This window comes from Seriola lalandi, unplaced genomic scaffold (assembly GCF_002814215.2).
Source record: "Seriola lalandi dorsalis isolate HSWRI2012SDOR001 ecotype SW California unplaced genomic scaffold, Sedor1 jcf7180002054883, whole genome shotgun sequence".
NCBI lineage: Eukaryota > Metazoa > Chordata > Actinopteri > Carangiformes > Carangidae > Seriola > Seriola lalandi.
Genome location: NW_019525658.1, coordinates 4,916,631 through 4,933,446, shown reverse-complemented (window position 1 = coordinate 4,933,446; position 16,816 = coordinate 4,916,631). Strand labels below are relative to the sequence as shown.

Below are 16,816 nucleotides of genomic sequence, written 5' to 3'. Positions count from 1 at the left end.
GTGCTTAACTAACCATTTCCCAGAATGAGCAAACCAGATCTTTGGTTCAGTTCTGTGGACTCGCAGATCTGATATGAAACATGAGCCGGTCTGGTGACAAGCCAACGGGCGGCCTGGAACCGTTCCTACAGCTACTGAATGACTGGGAACATTGCATGTCCGTTGCTGGATGTAAATACAGTACGTACACTTTGAAAACAATGGAATGGTTTATTTCAAGACAGGACTTTGTGCCAGCGTCCTCGTGAAAACACAGAAGGTAATAGCTGCACTGGACTGAGGATGAAATCATCAGGAATAATAAGAAACAGAAAATTCTTCCATGAGTTTGACTGAAGTCTAAAATGTAATCATTTACAAATTATTTACCATCAAACTGCGTCAGAGGTCATCATAAATTTGACTTAAATAAGCAAACAATCAAGTCACATTATCACAAAAATTCAAAGGTTACATTTCAGCATTACATCACCAACTCTGAGGTTTATGTGAAGCTTTATCCATCATTGGTGAAGGTACTGTCCTTTATCTTTCTAGTCCAATAAGAAACAGCACAGGGCTCAAAATAAAACCATAACCCATTCATTTCTGTTGGTGATGCACATAAACTGCTGCAGAAAAAGCTGAAATTATAATGTGAACGACAGAAATCTCTAAGCATGACTTTGCTTGGCAGGTTGGTGTCTGTGCATCCTGCAGGGCGACAGGACGGGAGGAAGCTAAAACATGTTGTAAGTGATGTTGCATTACTGTTTAAGAAATAATGGTGAGAATGGTGGTGAAATCCATCAGACAGTGTTAACATCAACATCCCTCAAAATTAAAAAAAAAATACAGTATCAATAATTTAATAATAAAATTTGTCTTTAACTAAAGGGCTGCTGAGATCAGAAACGGCAAACTGACTCACACACAAGGGGGCATCTGTCAACCTGCAGTCGAACAAAGAGGGACAATCAATGCTTTTTCTATACTGTCCCTCTCCTATATGTTGACGGTCTCACAAATTCACTGGTCAAAGTGCATCAATGAACTCTAACTATTCACAAAGAGAAAGAGAAAGCATTTTGTGATGTTGAAGCTGCTTCTGATGTGTGAAGTGCCTGCACCTTAAAAATAGAATGGTTTAAATTAAAAAGTCACTATGTTTAAATTGTGGAGGCAGTTTTTTTGTGGTGAGGAGATTTAAGTTATCTCAGTGACATTCGTTGTCCATGATCAATTTACAGTGTTCCCAGTTCCACTGTGGATCGGGATTTATCTCAGTCCTTTGACATTGACGTCCCTGCGTCAGGACACCTTTGCCACCTCGCTGAAGTAGCTCCTCCTGTCCTGCTTGTTGAACAGCGGTGCGACCTGGGCAGAGCCGAGGTTCTGTCTGTCCTTATCCTCCATGACTGCTGGTCCGCTGCAGTCATCCTCAAACTGCAGATGAGGAGCCACTGGGATTTGAGTTTGTCTGAGGGCTTGCAATGGACACATCTCCATCTTAGGACAGTGGGAGATGATGACCGACAGAGGGGGGTGGGATACCGCCACCAGGCCTCCCCCTACAGGAGAGACGTGAGTAGGGCAGTGGTAGGAGCTCTCACAGCTGCTGCTGCTGCTGCTGTGCTCAGTGAAAAGCTGAAAACTGAGGCCGTTGGCCTTGAGTCTGATGGAGTCTGTGATGCTGTTGTGGGTGGAGTTGCGCATACTGCTGCCACTCTCCAGCAGCTCCTGCCGGCCCAGGATGTGGCGCCGGATAATCTTACGGAAGGTTTGTCTGAACTCCCGGATCCGGTAGGCGTAGATGAAGGGGTTGATCACGGAGTTGGCGTGAGACAGGATAATGGCCACATACATGATCCAGAGCGGCGGACGAGGACACTGAGGACAGAAGAGGGTGAAGCAGTTGATGATGTGTAACGGCAGCCAGCAAACCGCAAACAGCCCCACAATGATGGCCAGAGACTTGGCAGCCTGGACCTCCTTCTGCAGCGTGGAGCGCGACTTCTCCCCATGAACCGCTTTCACCTCGATCAGCTTGAGCTGGTGACGGGCTGCCATGAAGATGCACAGGTAGATGGCCAGCATCAACAGCAGAGGGATCAGCACACAGGCGAAAAAGTTGAAGTAGACCATGTACTCCATGACCACCACCTCCTCAAACAGGCATTTCATCAGGCCGGGGCTGCAGGTGCTGTTGCTGCTCCCGGGCAGCTTGTGCCAGCCCATCATTGGGGTCAGACCGATGATGATGGATAAAACCCAGCAGATGGCGATGATGCCTCGAGCTCGCTGGCCTGTCACCAGACTGTTGTACCTGGAGACGATATAAACATCGAGCATCAGCTCAAAACCACCTTAGGGTTGCATGTGTTTTCCCCAGAAGCAAACCCCTAATAAAAAGTGTACTCTGAATTGATCGTATTTTGTATATCATGTGAATGAATTTGCGATTTCCTGATTTATAATTGGCTCATCTGATTGGATTACTCGGTGGAAGCATTTATCATCCTGGAACTAAAAGAGAAAAAAGATAAATGAACAAAGTCTTTCAGAACTCCTCAAAGGAAGAGTCTATTTTGAGTGCGCCTGTAACAAAGTGTGGGAGAGCAGCTGAGATATTTGGCTCGTTTCCATCGCATTCTCAAGATGTTAAAGTGCAAAGGGTAATGCTGCAAAAACAACCCCCCATCAGGGATGCAAAAAACAACATAGACGAACCCTCACGTATCTTCAGCAGGAGGAGGAGACTGTGTGAAAAGAAGGAAGGCCGAGCTCGATGCGGGACCGAGGGTGAATGGTTTAGTACGATGAGGTCACGGCCTGAGCTGCAGCATCCCCCTTTTTGGTCGGCATGTCATTAGGTGACAGGTTTAATGGCTGTAGATGTACCATACTTTGCAGATTTGAATGCTAAATCAAAGCTGACGTTCAACATAAACAGTCTGACAAGCGGCATGTTTTAACAGCAAAGTAATAAAGTAAGATTACACAGAGGCTCAGAGGAGGGTTACACAGTCTGTATAAGCAATTAAAGCAATATTCTGCTGATTGCTCTGGGGGGACACGGCCTCGCGGGAGACGCCATTTCTGGACACACTTCCTCAGCCAAGACTTTCTGGTTCAAAAGTCATGTCGTTACTGATAGAAAGGAAATATTATTGTGAGACCTTCGCTGCACGAGAGTAAGAAACTGATTAGAAGAAACAGAAAAGAAGAAGAGGAAGAAATAAAACAAGTTATGGTACATTTTAAATGCATTCTTTTTGTTTCATAATTAAATTCTTATTTTGTTTCCTAAAACATCTTTTTCTTTTGATACCATTTTCTGATAAAGAAAACCTTTATAAAGGGTTTAACGAGTCTTCTTAATAGTTAATAAATAATTTACTAATGCTTTATATATCAGTTATTAATTAAACAATTCAGCAGAAAGTTTGGGCTGCCAGGCTGTGAATAATCTCTTTGGTGGTTTTTCTGTGATCATGGGTTTCACACTTATGAATGATCCCTCTGATGTGCAGCTATCACTGTTAATACATCATTTTTATTCTATCAAGTCTGCATAGTCCATGTTAATAATGAAGATAAGATTTTTATTTTAAATTTGTCCCACAGTGGGAGTGGGGAAATTTGCAGATATACATAGATGTTAGTTCAAGTGAGACAACCTGGCAACCCAAAAGTTCTTATTAAAACATTATAACTAATCCGGAAAGTTAAATTAAAGAGTCTTATGAGAATATGGGAGCAAACTTCCCTCTGTTTCTCTCTGACGGATAACAAAGTGTGCAGACTGGTGTCCTCCGGGTCACTGACCTGAGAGGTATCTTGATTGCGATGTATCGGTCTATAGCGATGGCCAGCAGGCTGAAGATGGAGCTCTGTGTGAGAACCAGGACGAAGCAGGCGATGAACAGGCAGCCATAGAAGTTGGAGCAGAAGCCGGTGCTGATGACGATGGAGAAGGGAATGGCCAGGACGCCCACGGCGATGTCTGCCACCGCCAGTGACACCACAAAGAAGTTGGTGATGCTCTGCAGGTTGCTGTTGAGGCACACGGCCCAGCAGACCAGCACATTGCCCAGCACGGAGAACACAGCAATCAGCAGCTCCAGGATGATGTAGAGGACGGAGGCGGCGGGGACGTCCGGCATGGTGAGACAAACGGCGAGGTCACTGATGAGGAGGGAGGAAACCTCGCCTCAACGACCATAGCTGCAGCCTGGCAGCCGCTGATCTCAGCCTCCTCACCTCCACAAACATCCACCAGCCTCTCCAAGCAGCTGCAGCGGCTCCTCCACACCTGCTCCACTCAAAACAGCTGATCAAGAGCTTTATTCAACCGCACAATAATCTATCATTCCACCGTCGCCCTCACGCAGGACACAGTCGCCTCCATGCTCTCCTGGTGAAAAGAGATGCTCTGCTGTCCTCTCTGCTTAGGTCCTTCCCCTCACTGTTTTTTTCCCATGAACTTCTCAAGGGTGCCGAGATGATGCCAACAACGCAGATCACTGGAACATTATGTGGCTGGAGATTCTGTCTGATGGCTGAAGAGGTGCAGAAATGAAAAAGAGGAAATGCTTTGACAATGAAGGAAGTGAAGCAGACACACAATTGCGTCAGATATTTACCATAGTTACTGTTTGCCCAGAGTTAAAGCTCATTTTCATCTGCAGTCCCCAGTGAATTTAGACAAGACATGTGATGCAGTTATAGTACACACAAACACACACCATGTCAACACCATGTACTGTGTGTTACACAACTTAGGTTGTTTTTGGGTTTTTTTTTATATTATAAATTTGTCAGTGTGGCTGTAAAGCTCCTGACAGAACCGCAGCTCTTGCTGTATCTCTCAGCTAATTGTTTTGGTTTCGGCCTTTGGCCTCATGTTTTATTACTTTATTGTTGTGGTTCACTCGCACAGATCTCATCAGAAAATGACAATGTGATTTTCCAGCTAAAAAGCCCTAAAAGCCCACATGAATTCCTGAGTGCTTAACGACAAAAAGACTGAAAAGTTTGGTTTGTACACTCAGGACAACACGTCATCAGAGCTACTGGAGTTGTATCATAAATGCCTCACATCCAGATAAAACAGCATTTTCCCCAGAAATCTATTCTTCTTCTCCACTCTAAAACAGAAGGGAAGTTTTGCTGTGAAGCTACTGTTTTTAGAGTATTTCCAGTAAATAGAGTAACATTAGTTATTAGCAATATGTCAGTAATTTGGAAACATGTTACACTGGAAAGTCCCAGCAGTAAAAAGGCAACGTGTACTGAATGCAAGGCTTTCATTTTGATGGGGTGGCACTCGTGTGAGGAGAACTAGTGTAGCAAGTGTTATTTATTTCAATTATTTTTTTTTTTTTAAGATAGGAGGTCAAATTAGAAAATAAAAGAAGGATTAATGTATCTGTTCATGTTTTACAAACAGTTTAACCTGAGCTGTGCAACAATGACAGCAATCATCCATCATCCATACAGGATCAGTAGTTTACAGCTGTGTATTTAAAATAAAAATGCAATGGTTTCAGATTAGAACTCAGTATCAGCCAATACACAAGCTCAGGTATCAGGAAGGAAAAAAAATGACATGAGAACATCTCTCGAAACACCTGTCAGGACTGCCTGCAGGGCTGCGGAGTCCCGCCTCCTCAGTCCAAACTGAACCTGTACGGGACCAGCTGTACCTCCGTCCTCACAGGACCGTGTTGGACCACAGTCTGTTTACAGCTTGTTGTATTCATTTAGTTCTAGTTATTGGAAGTTTAAGAATAAAAGCTAATTGAAGAATTAGATGACTGCCAGAGACAGAGAGGAGCACACACCTTCTGAGGCGTGTTTTGAAAGGACTGTATGACATCATGGATCGTAATGAACAATGTTTCATCCAAGGGAATATGTTTAAATCTTAAATCACTGTACAGTAGTTTTAAGTCACTATTTGCAGCCGGTGCTTGTTGTGTGATCTGTAAATGTGTCTTTTCTTCAGTCACAGTGAAGAACTTTACTCCTGACATTCTTCTAAGTTGCATAAAAATGGCTCCTGGTCATTACGTGTAGTTAGATTCCCTGATATCAGCCATAAAAGGCTTAACAAATAGAAATCTGCTGTTTCTGCGGGACTGAATTCCCTCAGAGGGAATGTTTCTTGAGGTTATACAGAGTTTTAGGAGATAACAGCTGTGCTGGAACACAGAGGTCTTTGCTCTCCCAGTCAGGCTGTTCCCTTTGGGTCGGATGAGACCTTTTTATTAATACCAAAGACTTGTTATTTCAAGGATGATAGCTATCAGGACGTTTTTTTTGTTCATTCTATTTGACTTACAAATAAAGTTTGTGTTGGTCTCTTTCCTGTGAGCCCCGGGTATTTATTTGTCTTGATGTCAGTGGAGTTTGGGTGTTATATTGCAGCGTGTTATAATGTTTTATGCAGCAGCGGTGAGTCCAAAACAAAAATCCCAGAGGACAGTAGAGGAAATAATGAATCTCTGAAAACTACAGCAGTGATTCTCCCATGCTAGCAATGCATCCTACAATAACAAGCTTTCCTGAGATGGAATTATGAAACACATCAGTGAAGCTCCAGGGATTAATAGTGAAACCAGGGGAAGTGAGGTCTTTCTTAAGGACCAGATCTGGTTCACGTTGGCCACTTAAGGGAAATTTGAAGATATGGTTGTGTTCAGATACACGATTCAGATGTTTTGTATAATCAGTATGTGAATTAAGAATTAAAAAGTGCCATCACAAATCTATTCAAGTTTGAGTGAATTTGCCCACAAAGAAACCAAGAAAACAAATCACTTAATTGGCTGCTGCCAACTGCTGCCATTTGAAAGGAAACACAGGAAACCTGCCGCCCTGTCACTGTGCGGGGATGATGTACGATCAAAGTGACAACATGGCCACTGGCAGCATCTAGCACAGGCAGCTGTGTTGACAAGAATGCGTCCGTGAGCACCAGCAGCTCCGGCAGAGCCTCTGAGCGAGAGCCTCCACGCAGAGTCACAAAGAATTACTCTGCAGATGATACTGAAAGCAGATCTGTGTGGCGCGATGCTGTCTTTATAGCTCTACTCAGACCTGTGGTCAGATTAACACACTATAAGGCCCTGAAAACAAGTAGCTGTAGACCCCCAGTGACTTCCTGTTTGTGTGAATTTAGTTGTGGTAATTGACACTCTGGGCCCTTAACATGGAAAAGAAGAGACTGATAACGATGCAGGAACTGATCATTTAACATCATATCATACTGAGGAGATGTAGACACAACTTTTTCCACTACATAAACCTTTTGTGCTAAAAACCTTGTGACTGAAGAGTTGGCTTTCTTGTCATGTTTCTGCAACTTGTCACTGTTTCTACTGTGCATCTTTCTTTTTCTTTCTGCTGCTTCTGGCACTTTTGGTTTAGTTTTAATATATGGGTCTTTCTGAAAATAATGTTTCAAACCTGTAAGATGTGAGAGGTGGTGTTAGTCTTTGTCCTCTGTTGCAGATTAAAACGAGACTCAGTCTGGATTTGATTTGGATCAACTTTAGTCCTGCTTGATTTAACCCTGCCTGAACCAACTTCTCCAGAAATAAATATTTTGCTCGAACATAAAGGTGAAGGTGATGAAACCAATCGGCTCCAGACTCTTGAGTGGCATCAAAATCCCCAGGATTATCATGTGTCAATTGATTTTTCAGACTTTTATTAACTGATTTGACAGTTAATAACTGAGAAATTGCAGTAATTAAGTACAATATAAACTAATTGATGCATCATTAGTGTTATTATTACTACATCTTGAGTCCCTGGTTTGCAGAGTCACCCTTTGTCTAAGTCTTGTATTCACAGCTTTATTGTTTTCTTTATTAGGAGAGTGTTACAACGGCATTCACAACATTGTGCTCCACCCCTCCTGAAAGCTCGATGAAGGTGAGACCACCTGGTTTATATGATCAAGGGTGTTTTTATCTGAACGAGGACGAGCTTTAGTAATAACTCTGAAACTCTGGTGAAGGTTCAGGGACTTCACAGACTCACTGTTCTGCAGGAGAGCTGTGTTCACTGCGCTGAACTGTGCAGGTGAGGAAACCGGACAACTTTAACCACAGTCACTACACGCTTTCCGCTGTTGTACAGCTCACACACTACTGTTGGTCTGCCACATGTGTGAGGTAGTCATAGCATAAAGACTGAGATCGCATTAACTCTGAACGAATTTATAATACATCTTAACTCCAACATTTAAAATCCAGGTTTTACTAGAACAAAACATTGTGTTGGTTAAAATGACTCACCGTCTTGTTCCTGATGTTCGGATTAAATGCAGATGTGACTGATGAATTTATAATATCCGACAGCACTTTTAACGATGAGGTGTTGAACGCGCTATAATGAACATGCAAATGATCGTTTTCACTTCCCGCTGAGAGGTGAGTGTGAAACTTCATCAGTCAACCCTCCGCTCAGTTTAACGCGCTGCTGAAGGTTTAATCGATGTTTTCGGCTCCGTCTGGAAGAAGTGAAGCTGCTTCTATAGTGATGGACTTCAGACAGATGAGACCTGCTCTTGCCCTCCCTCCTTCCCTCTATCTATCTCTCTCTCTCTCACACACACGTGCGCGGGCGCACACACACACACACACACACACACACACACACACACACACACACACAAAAGGCTGATAGTGCGTCCGTTTCCTCTCCAGGGGCGGATCTGCTGAAAGCTGCCCTGTGTTCAGATGAGTCTGTCATGACACACATTAAACTTGGTGTGTCTGCTCTGACACTTCAGAGCAATGAGTCAAATAGTCCAGTATAATTAGATATTTTGCCAAGTATCCAGTTATTACTCAGTGCCAGAGCCTTGACACAGTCTACATACTGTTCAAACATACTGATCAAACATCCCACACCATTCATCATTAACTGTAAAAATGAAACGAGGTAAAGTTGAAACCGCTTTCTGAGACAGTGATGAAACAAACATGGCTGCTTCAAATGGTCTTTAATAACTATTGCCAGAAAAAATAAAGCAACATAAAACCAGACAGCATTTTTTTTTTTTTTTTACAACTGATTATCATCATTGTGTGCACTTAATACTGTAGCTTAGTCCCTTTACACACACAGACACACACACACACAAACACGCACACACACACACACACACACATACATACACACACACCCAAACGCGTTTATTCATTCAGCTTTAACTTTGACATGGGAACATTTCAGCACTGCATGTAGTGTGATCAGGATTTCCTCTTGAAAAAAAAAAATAACTTCACACCAAAAACGAATGTAGCATGGATTGTTAAAAAAACAAAAACAAGGCAACATGGAAACAAAAAGACAAATTAAAGCAGGTTCAGTGGAATTCTCAGAGCATCTTCAAGTAAACAAAGAAAAATGAATGTAGCATGATGAAGTGGACCCAATTAAGTCATAATGCACATGTTCACATTTGCCTCGTGGTAAAGCCGTACACTTAAAGGGCATCAACAAACACTGTAACACGTCCCTCGTGGCTGCATTGTGTGGAGGTGGAATGTGCCGTCTCTGCTCTCTCTCTCTCTCTCTCTCTCTCCTCAGCAGGCCGGGCTCACTGCTCATCAATCACTCCACGTCGGCACACGGAGGACCTCGTGAAGTCCCGGGATCACTACAGCGTGATCAAAACACATTCCGCTTCCAGGATGGACAGGCTTCACAATCATTGTGTGGCTCTCACATGTTTCTGCCGGGAGCCGTAAAACAAGTGGGCCAGTGGTGGAATCGAGCAGAACACAATAAACCTGTTGGCTGATGATCCTCAGCGTTATGGCATCACAGGATCCGTCAACGGAGAGCCGATGCTTTCAAACGTCATTAAATAACTCACTCGCACACGAACAGAGGCCGCCACTGCTGCAGGCTCTTGTGCTAACTTTAAATCACTGAGTGTCAGAAGCGGCTGTACAAATTGTGGTTTCTGATGTGTTGCTATGGATACCAGCTTCATCTGATCCAGATCAAAACAAGAGTGTAGTCACCTTCACCAGACACACGAGGGAATTCGACCAACTTCCCCAAAAAATAGTCCATGACCACCATTCACTATTGGTGTTCCTGAAGAGGCACAAACAAGAAGCACCTTGTTCCAGAAACCGTTTCCACGGCGACACACGCGCCCGGTGAGGAAAGATGAAGTGTCACAGTTTCACTGGCAGAAGCTTCGGCTGAACTGTTAAGGCAGGAGTTTAGTGTGGAATAAAAAAAAAGCTTATCTCAGTGCAGCTACTCACTGTCTGTGGAATAAATTCATATACACACAAATAAAGCAAATGACCTCGCTACAATGATTGGATTGGAAACCATGCAAATAAATACAGTGAACTTGGTGTGTTGAGGCACAATTCACTCACAGCAGTCAGCAGCAGCTCTGCAGTGACTGAAATCAGACATTTTAAATGACACTGTGCTATAAAGTTTCTCTATAGTGATAGTCATACTAACAATTTCAAAAACTACCTGTCTACCACAGCATCAGCATCAACACACAGTTAGTCAGTGGAAAAATGAATATTGTGTCATTCATGTGCAAAAAAAAAAAAAAAAAAAAAAAAAAAAAAGGTTTTGCAATTTTGCATTTGCTGGAAATAGGTTGACATTTTGGGAAATGTGATTATTTGCTTCCTTGCCACAAGTTAGATGTGAAGATGGATACCACTCATGTTTGTAAGTCAAATCTGTAATAAATATATCAGCTTAGCATGAGGACTGGAAACAGCTCGTCTGGCTCTGTCAACATCACTGCTTCCAGCCAAGAAAAAGTCCAGCACATAACCACCCGTGAAATGACAACTTGTCATTTTTACGCTCACGTTTTTGTTATACTGTGGTCATTAGTGAGCTTTAGAGGTGCTGGCAGGCAGATTTTGTTACGTTTGGAAAAAGCCAGACTGGCTGTTTCTCCCTGATTCCTGTCTTTATGCTAAGATAAGCTAAGCAGCTGCAGGCTCTAGCTTCATGTGCACTGTACAGACATGAGAGTTTTATCAATCTTCTCATCTAACTCTGCCAGAAAGTGAAAAACTGTACTTCCCAATAAACTGAATTATTACCTTTAATGAGATGCTGCATTGCCCCACAAACACAAGTCTTCACCTGTGAATCCGTCTTTGCTTTTTCCCAAAAACTAGAGCACATCTTCCCAACATGAAACTCCTGGGTGAGAGTCTATTTTTCTTAATTAAAGCCTGAGGCTGATGAAGTTTTAGGCTCTCCGATCTAAACAAAACTTGTCTTGTCAAACAAAACACACGCTATGAGAAAAAACTATATTCTACTCACTCATTCTGGTTTTGATGATCTGATGCTGTGTGCTGTATGTGCCTAATGAAGTCTAAGTGCAGGCCTACAAAATGCAAACACTCATATTATACAGTTGTAAGATTAGTGTTAAGAACTCCATACACACCAAATGACTATTAGTCCACCTTCATGAATCTAGTAGTGAAAAAACCACCAGAGTGTGTTTGTGTTGTAGCATGTAGCATATTTCTGTGCTTGAAAATCAGTCAGTCGTGATCAGACGCTGATGTAGTATTTGTCTGCAGCATCAGTCTGTTCCAATGACCCAAAAAAAAAAAAAAAAAAGCAATCGAAAGGCTCTGAAACATATTTGGCAACAACTCATTGATTCTTCAGCTTCACAGACTGTAGTGAGAAGACACTTCCATGCTGCCTCTGCAGAGGTTTGGCCCACAGAAGAACTCATCTCCTGCTCCCCCGCATCAAAACTCACACAGGCACTTTATCCATTGAAAGAGAGGCATCAGTATCGTACTGTAACGTGTGGAAGACTTGGTGCAAAAAAGGCTGCGTCTGTCTGAATTACTATCAAAGGTTTTCATGGTTGTGGGGGAAATTCCAACATTTCTAAATTTTGGTTTGTTGTTCCGCAGGAGCCCACGTTTCTACAAAATATTCAAAATCAACAACAGAAAAAGAAAAAAAAAAAAAAAAAGGAAAAACACTGATTATTACTCAAAACTTCTCCTGTTGTAAAGTAGCAAAGATTTGCCAGAATTCCCCTTTAACAGACTGGAAACTGGGTGAAGTGTGGAAGAGTATTTGTGAGGAAGAGCCGGGCAGAAGGCACTCAGACTTGGTTTCTTCTCCATGCTGCTCCTTCAGATGTGAACTGAAGGCAAAGATGATGTAGAGGATTTCATTGCTGGTCAGTTCACCATTTTTTGTCACTAGCGTCTAATGACTTCCTAGTGTAACAGCAGACATACAGGCAAGCCCTTACTCTACAAAAAGCCTCTCCTGTGCTGTACTGGGAGGAGGGTGTAGCTGTTGTGTCCAGTCAGGTTGTGGTGTGCCTTTAGTGTTGCTAAATACTGATGACCGGCATGCAGCTGTGACTGGGTGTAGCTGTGGAGTGAGGGCGGGGTCAGTGAGGTATAACAGTTGACTGTGGTGTTGAAGGTTGCGGAGAGCTCAGGAGGGCTGGCGTGGCACTGACTGTGCTGCAGGAGCAGGAAGGGTGAGGCGGCAGAGTCAGGTCTCAAAGTACTTGTAGATGGCTGTGACGTACGTCATGACACTCTGCCAGTCCGGCCTCTCTGTGTGCACCATCTCATTTATGTCCTGGAACAGAGACAGGGACAGTTCAGGAAGAGAAATTAACTGCTAAACGAAACAATATCATTTCAGCATTTGTTTTACATTAAAACATCATTCGCAACTCATTTGATGAGTGAATGTGGAAACAACTGAACCATCTACATCAGGGCTGTCAAAACTTTTTTGAACATGTGAGGTGAACGGGGAAAACCTTAAGTGAACTCACTTTATTAACCAATACTGTGTGGCAGGCCACCTAAAGTATATTTTGAGAGACAAGTCATGGGCCAACATGCCTGATCTACATGAGAAACACACAAGTTGTGGCTAAAAGCTCCAAAAGAAATCTAGTAAGTGAACCTTGAGTGAAGAATTTGACTTCCAGGGTCAATAAAGAACGTTCAGAATCAGAAAAACCTTCCTGTCCAATACAAGGCAGTGGAAATATGTCTTAAACAAGGCTCACACATAAAATGAAAACATACACCAGACAGGATAACAATGGAGGCTATCCTGCATAATGTTTATGTATTCAACCTCTCGATACTTATTTCCCCTTAAAGGAGTTGATCAACATTTGGTAAATACACTTGTTCACTGTCTTTCCGAGAAGAAAATTAGTAGATTTAGATCACTCAGCTACAGCAGGCAGCGGTTAGCTTAGCTTAGCATAAGGACAGGAAACAGGGGAGCTAGGTGGCCTCTGTCCAAAGTTAACCAAAGCAACATACCAGGAAAAGTAACACTCAATAATTAACATTTTATTTTATCAGTCAGGAGAACCTATCAGTAAACACTGGAAAAAATAACTCTACAATCAATAAGAAAACACATGGGACAAATGTGAGTCAGTGTCACACTGTCTTAAATGTTTATGTGTCACATAATGTCCAAATTAGGGCAAACACAGGGCATTTCAAATCTGCATCTTTCTTTAACACTAGGAGCTTAGTTAATACATATTTTGTTTTTACGCTCATTTATATTAATCGAAATAATGATGATATGAAGCTTACCAAAGTGCATTTGATGCCCACACTCTCTGCAGCCTGGAAAGCTAACGTAAAATTTCTCCTCTGAGGAAAATAAGAGAGTCACACAATGAAGTTTACTGACAAACAGTAAGGATAAAAGTTTGTGGTTTTCCTCTGATTTCCACTTGCCTTCTCTTGGCTGGTGAGCTCCTGGTAGGGGATGTGTGCAGGCAGGTAGGTGTGGAGCACGGCGCAGAAGGCCAAGCCATCGTTCCAGCTGCTGCTGAAGTTTGTGATGTCAATGTTCTGAAAAACACAACGTCGATCCAGTTTCACTATGATTTAATCTGACAGAACATTTACAATCTGTGACAAAAATCAATAGAAAATCAGTTTCTGGTCCTTATCTGATCACAGAGGGAACAACATTTTGACACAGGTCATGAATGTCACTACTAGCCACTGTGCATCACAGGCTTTCAACATCACCTCCAACAATATTACGGTCACAATAAATTCAGTTGTCATAGAACTATTTAAAATGATTTAACTTCAAAGAACAGCGGTATCAACATTCACCTGGCCTTTAAAATCAAAGATTTACAGCCACTGCAAACAACCAGAGGTTATATGTCACTAGATGTTCACGTCTCCTCAGTGTCAGAACTATAATCTAGATCACACCCAATGATTCAGAGAAGACCTTGTGTTTTTCTCAGGCAGGTAACTCACAGGATGTGTTAAATGTAGCACACTTCCTGGAGAGGACCTTAGCTGCCACGGCAACCACATCCTACATCAGTTATAAGGGGTAAATATCACACACGGCAAGTGACTCTTGACAAACTTGCTCATTGTCATTTTAGTAACTTCTACGTCAATACTTAGACGTTAATCGTCTCTGCACATGTTTAGACAGACGTTCTTCAATCTGAGTGAGACTGTCGCTGCAGTCGTCAAGTAAGACCTGCAGAAAGAGACGCTATGTAAGTGTAACAACACCACCATCTCTTCACTAAACTGAAACAGAAAGCAGAGGACGAGGACAGAGACACGCCTTGACTACAGAGAGTGAAATCCTTTTTTCATGATGATTTTCATGAAATCAAACCGCATTTCTGAAACAACTTGTGCTTGTTTTTCTTTATTGATGCAGCATGTGATCCAGCTTTACTGTTTTTAATTTGAGTTTAGTGATGTCAGCCTCACTGCTAATGCAAGTTAACATTTCCTACTGTTTCCACTTCAAATTAAAAGCATTCAACTGGCATCTAAACAAAAGACTACCATCTACAAAACAATTGTTTTGACAGTATATCAGTTTTACATATTGCAGGGCAGTAACCAAAGAAGAAGGAGCAGCCAGTGAGCAGTTAGATGAAGAGCTGGAGAAAACAGGCTGAACACCTCCAGCTACTCAGCAAAGCTAACTCCTCTTTCTGTGGAAAACTATTCATTCCGTGTGTATTATAAAATCAGGTCACATTTGCTCGTGACATGATGAAGAAGGGATGATTACTGACTGACATCTTTTTTAAAACAACATAAGTTTGTTTAGGCTGCACTGTAAACAAATACATCAGATGCTCTTCTGTTGTATTTCTGATCATTGAGAGTCAGCTGCTTCCACATTCCTGGAACTTCATTTGCTGTTACCACCGGCAACCACGGTTGTTGCCGCATCAACCAGGTCAGTAATCTTAAGGATTACTAACTAACTCAGAAAGCTGCTTCAGACTCAGTGCTTTCTCAAAATTAATATTTTCACTATTTAAAGTGAGTTTTACAATTCTATCATGAAACTAATAACCCAGTGGAACGGTGCTGCTGTCTGTACCCACTGTTTTTCTAGCTCTGTAGACACTGTTTTCTTTAGTTATCTTTGCCTTCACAAAACATCGAGTCATCTTGTTGCTTTTGACTGGAACTGGCAATGAGCCACAATATACACATTTGAATTTTCACATGAAGGAATGAATGACCTTTTCTTTATTTATGATAGCCTTCTACTGAAGTTACTGCCACCATCTTTAATTAGACTGAATCCCGTTTCAAGACCTTTCACTAACAACAAGACACAGGATCCTCCCATACCAACTCACCTAAGTCCTCACTGTTCCTGAACAGACAGGGAACTCCTGAAGAACTCATGAAGATTAATATTTTGTCCTGATACACAGAACAAGAGGACATCATCTAGTCTAGCGCAACAAACCAGGTCATTATCATCATTAAGTTGTAACTTGAAAAAACAGGCTCAATAGGCGTCACACAAAGATAGAAAATAGTACAAATATCTTCCTATGGATTAAAACCACTGAATGTGAAATTACAGTCTGTGAAATGTTTAAAAAATGTGTTATTTTAAAAAAAATAATTAAATGATGAAGGACTAAAATAACATTTACATTTTTTATATCAAAGACTTCCAGGAAATTAAAACAATCCTTCAAAATTGTCAAAATATGCAGGACCAAATAACTTCTAGATATGAAAGAAGTTTATTAATACTACACAGAATCAAAATTTGGTTTCAAGAAACTGAAATTAAGTGGAGATACTAATTTTTCAAAATGAAAGATTCTACGTTTGGGTAAAAATTATTAATAATTTGATTAATTTGATTACTATAAAACATTCAGCAACAACTATTTTGCAAAAATTATGAAATTTAGGCCAAAATTCTAAAATTCATAACTAAAATAGTGTTTGGAGTAGAGATATAGGATGGAGGAAGGTCTACTGAATTTAAGATTTCAGATGAAATCTATGACATGATCTGAGAAAATTTCTGGGTGAATTGACCTGGAATGACCCCATAGACAGATATGATTGGCGGTGTGCAAACCAGTGACAGGACGTTGACCTACCTGGTAACCCTCAGTCTTCTTCTGGCACCACTTCAGCAAAGCATTTCTCTTGGACCCTCCATATTCTCTGGCCAGTGCCGACAACGGGTCCTTCCTCTCCTCTCTAACAGAAGCACAGAAGAGACATGTAAGTGAACACCATAGTTTTGAAAGATTTACCATGTTAATGAAGCAAACTCAGTACATAGTAGGCATGCGTGCTTAGTGAGAGGGAAAGCTGACATCACTGAAGCTGTATGTTTCGTCAGCAGACCAATCAAAACTACAGTAAAATGTGCTGACGTCACACAAGCAAGTGACAGAAAATAATGGATAGAATCAGTTCTTCCTCTATTTGTCTTAAACATGTAGTGGGGGGGTGCT

At 41.8% G+C, this 16,816-nt stretch overlaps 2 protein-coding genes across 2 annotated transcripts in view; both read right to left on the bottom strand.

Annotated features, from left to right (window-relative positions):
- Positions 1 to 998: 998 nt before the first annotated feature.
- adora2aa (adenosine A2a receptor a) lies at positions 999 to 8,643 on the bottom strand. Its single transcript, XM_023397549.2, has 3 exons — positions 8,289 to 8,643; positions 3,808 to 4,541; positions 999 to 2,305 (listed from the first exon to the last, which is right to left on the bottom strand). Exons 2-3 carry the CDS (start codon positions 4,143 to 4,145, stop codon positions 1,291 to 1,293), a joined length of 1,353 nt encoding a protein of 450 aa, XP_023253317.1. The 5' UTR covers positions 4,146 to 4,541; positions 8,289 to 8,643; the 3' UTR covers positions 999 to 1,290.
- A 338-nt stretch (positions 8,644 to 8,981) lies between these two features.
- The window catches only part of specc1la (sperm antigen with calponin homology and coiled-coil domains 1-like a), a 21,651-nt gene continuing 13,816 nt past the window's right edge, over positions 8,982 to 16,816 (bottom strand). Inside the window, exons 13-16 of the mRNA XM_023397784.2 lie at positions 16,454 to 16,556; positions 13,773 to 13,889; positions 13,626 to 13,685; positions 8,982 to 12,633 (exon numbers count right to left, since the gene is read on the bottom strand). Coding sequence (XP_023253552.1) covers positions 12,544 to 12,633; positions 13,626 to 13,685; positions 13,773 to 13,889; positions 16,454 to 16,556 — 370 coding nt within the window. The 3' untranslated portion in view covers positions 8,982 to 12,543. The remainder of the gene's footprint in view (positions 12,634 to 13,625; positions 13,686 to 13,772; positions 13,890 to 16,453; positions 16,557 to 16,816) is intronic.

Bases quoted from the DNA above. Each gene is read 5' to 3' on its own strand.
- adora2aa (XM_023397549.2), bottom strand. From the start codon at position 4,145: ATGCCGGACGTCCCCGCCGCCTCCGTCCTCTACATCATCCTGGAGCTG. The intron at 2,306-3,807 runs GTCAGTGACCCG...TATCGTCTCCAG, and splicing joins GCAATCAAGATACCTCTCAG to GTACAACAGTCTGGTGACAG.